The sequence below is a fragment of the Hyperoodon ampullatus genome (assembly GCF_949752795.1).
Source record: "Hyperoodon ampullatus genome assembly, chromosome: 10".
Lineage (NCBI taxonomy): Eukaryota > Metazoa > Chordata > Mammalia > Artiodactyla > Ziphiidae > Hyperoodon > Hyperoodon ampullatus.
The window spans coordinates 106,081,081-106,084,482 of record NC_136923.1 but is presented as its reverse complement, the minus strand read 5'-3'; the positions used below and the strand labels follow the sequence as shown (position 1 = coordinate 106,084,482).

At 54.5% G+C, this 3,402-nt stretch overlaps 1 protein-coding gene across 1 annotated transcript; it reads right to left on the bottom strand.

Annotated features, from left to right (window-relative positions):
* Nucleotides 1–1,504: 1,504 nt before the first annotated feature.
* Nucleotides 1,505–3,092, bottom strand: LOC307059209 (DPEP2 neighbor protein-like; the record flags this gene model as incomplete). The annotated part of the gene is made up of 2 exons (XM_079713002.1): nt 1,505–1,901; nt 3,026–3,092. The coding sequence occupies 2 exons, from the start codon at nt 3,090–3,092 to the stop codon at nt 1,639–1,641; spliced, it is 330 nt and encodes a 109-aa protein (XP_079569128.1). The 3' UTR covers nt 1,505–1,638.
* Nucleotides 3,093–3,402: the final 310 nt, after the last annotated feature.

Here is a 3,402-nt window from a genome sequence, read left to right as displayed (position 1 = left end):
TGCTCTGGGCTCCCGGTTTCCCGGTACTGGGCCATGGGGGCTGGTGTGGGGGAAGAGATAGTTTCTGGAAATGGGGGGGTAACCTCGTGAGCTCTGGATTCAGGAGGGGGCCCTCTGCCCCCGACCTTCTCTCTCCTCCTACTTGACTCCCCAACCTGCATGACCATTCTCTGGGGACTTGAACCAGCACCTGGGAACTATCAGGAGCCTCCCCCACTTCTGTCAGCCAGCCCCAGGAGAGCGCCCTCAGGAGCTGCTACACCTCCCCAGGGCCTGAATAGAGGGACTTTTGGGATGTGAACTGAACAATCTTCTGGGGAGAGTCAACGACCCTTTTACTCAACAGAGCAGGAACTCAGTCAGTAGGCTATTTGTGTGGAAGGAAATGAAGTCGCTTCCATGGCAGAAGAGCCCCCGCCGCAGCAACCTTCGTCCCAGAGCTGCTGGCTGACCTTCTGGCCAGAATCCCTCCTACCTCAGCGTGGAAGGCCCGGCCTCGTGGAGAAGTGTAGGTTCTGAAGAAAGACCTGGCACCTGGGTTCTGCTGCTACGCTTGCCTTATCTCGTGACCCTTGTGGCTCTAGCTTTCCCAGAAACCTCAAGGGCTAAGTGCCTGTGCTTGCTCAGAGGCCGCACGCCATTCCCCATTTCCAGCCTCAGGCCCTCCCGCTAGCTGCCTCCTCTAGGGACCCCCTCCCCCCAACACACACACACACACACACACACACTGGGGATGTGCCTTCTCACAGCAGCTCAACCACTGAGATGATTTAGGGACTGTGCCCAAACTCCTGCATCCCCAGCCTCTCAAGTTTTTGCTCTGATCCCTGGCACCCCCTGGAGCTGTTCCACCTTTGGAACCTTTCCCAGGTGGCAGGAGTGCCTAGCACAGGGGTAGTGACCTAAGTCTGAGCACTGGCGACCCTAGAAATCTGTTACAGAAAAGCATTTTATTGAGCAGTAAGGGACGCCACTGGGGACGGAAAGGCCTGGCAATAAAGGAGCATGTGAACCTCGGGACAGGGTGCGTGCTGCTTGACTCTCCATCCTGTTCTTGCTTCAGGGAGCAGGGCTTCCTGGGCCTCTCTATCCTGCCTCCTGAGACCCCAGGCAGGAGGCTCTTTGGGAAGCCACAGATTGCTGCTTTCAGTTTCAAAAAGCCCAGCTCCCCACTGGTTTGTGGTGGTGGCCGCTGACAATGGCTCAGGGCAGGAGCCCATGTGGTAGACCGCTAAGGCTTCTCTGCACCCTGTCTCTGCTCCTGCATCCTCCTCGGCTCGCAGAGTGCAGACTTCACTTTCTTCAGCTCACAAAGGGGCCCGTGAGGATTGAGCAGAGGAATGCCAGGTTTTCTTCCAGGCCAGCTTCCGCCCTGGGATGTTCAGGGCAGACTCTCATTTCAAACCTCACTTTCTGAGGCTCCTGGCTTATGGCCATTGAGTGTGCAGGGAGGCTCCTGGCTGAGGAAGGCTCAGACAGAACGACGCAGGTTCTAATCTGTGGTAGTGGGCAGTGGGGGCGGGCGGGAGGGGTCACTGCAGGAAGAGGCATTCGCTGCCTTAGGCAGTTAAACCATTGCCCTGTCTTCAGAATGGTTCAGCCAGCAAGATTCTGTGGAGCCCGCCTCCTGGCACCATGCTACAATCGCCGGATTTTGGGTCTGGAGCAACCGAGATCTTCGTCCGACTCTTCTGGAGCGTGCTTTCTCTCGGGAGCACGTCTGGGGACTGGCTTCTCGGCTTCCGCCTTTGCTGGCGTGGCCAAAGGAGCATCCCCGTAGGCCCGGTAGCCACCAACCAGGCAGTATGTCTCCCCATGCCGGCCCAACTGCGTTTCTCCACACCCTCGGTTGAGGACATGGTAGTGACCAGGTTTAGGAGGAGAAATGGGAGCCACAGCTGCTGCAAAGAAAAGCAGAACTGATCAGTCACTTCTGCTGTACACAGTCTCCTGCCAGAATTTCCCTCTCTCATGTCTCTCCCAGTTTCTGGCTGAAGACCTTTAATCTACTTGACATCCAAAACACAGACTTGGCCCATCACCTCTGTGAGTCCCTAGAAAAGGGACACTGGCTGCAAAAGCAATTCCTAGAGCCTACGGCTGCATCAGGTGAGGTAGTCTCTTCACCGTTGCCAGGGAAAACAGTAGAACCCAAAAGAAATTGCAATCATGATCCTCTCCATCTCTCCCTTCCACAACAGAGAAAACATTTCTTGCAGTGTGTCACTTCTGACGCTTTAATGGAAACGTCTTTCAAGTTTTGGAAAAAGATAATCTAATATAAATTGGTTAAGGACCCCTCCCACTTTGGCAACCCCTCTTGGGCCCCATTTATAATGCCTGTTACAACCACACTGAACTCTAGCCCTCTGATACTTTTATCTAGATTAGAACAAGGCCAAATACTGAGGCAGAGTGATCAGGAGACTCAGAACCGGGTTCTGGGTACCAAGTGTAGGCTCACATCCACCCAGCCTCCTGGGACACCATCTGCTCAGCCCTCCAGTCTCACTAGCACTTCATCACCCCCCTTGGTTCTTCCGGTATTCCCATGAATATGGCACCACCCTCTCCCCTAGTACTCAGCAGCTCAGTATGGGATGTGTCTGAGGGGACCGATATAGATGTGTACATGACAGCACAGAGGTACCTGGGTTTGAAGGTGTGGTTCAAGAGTGGCCCTCTTCCTCAAACTCCGTTTACTATCTGCCAACAAAAATGCACTTGCCTTTTGCTAAGAGGCCAATCAGAAAAGGGTCTGAATGGAAGCATCCTGTAGCCCAAAGCGGAAGGCAACATTTATAAAGATCAGAAGCTTCCTGAACACTAGTTCAGGGATGACCTTTCACTTGTCCTCAGCAGTGAGCACTGTGGGACCCTGAAGGTGTCCCAGGTCACTGGTATTACTTACAGCTGGGAAAGTGCTGAGGTTTACGTAGTGGGCACGCCCCACAGGAACATGTGGCAGCCAGGTGAGGTTGTGTGTACACCATGCCTCTTCTACAGATGCCCGGTCTCGGTGTACCTGCTGCACTGCCCAGCCAGGGAACAGAGCACAGGTTTGAGTAAATATAGACGATCCGGTCAGACATTCTCTCTCAGACAACCAAAGAGATTGGTATCTGGTGGAGAACTGGTAGGGAAGTTTCTCTGAGGGCAGCACGTTTCCATAGTTACGCTGCCATGGAAATTGTGAGAAGGCCTGTGAGGTCATCACTACCCAGTGAGGTCATAATAAGGAACCTGTGACTTGCGGTCAGGCTTCAGGAGGAGGGGCAGTTTTGTGGAGGAGAGCAGGGTGGAGGCAGAGGTACTCTGCCTGGTCCCTCACACCTGGGCCTCCCCGCCCATGCCCTAGTCTAGTAGACACCCCACGTGGGGCGTGCAGGTGGGCTGGTACAG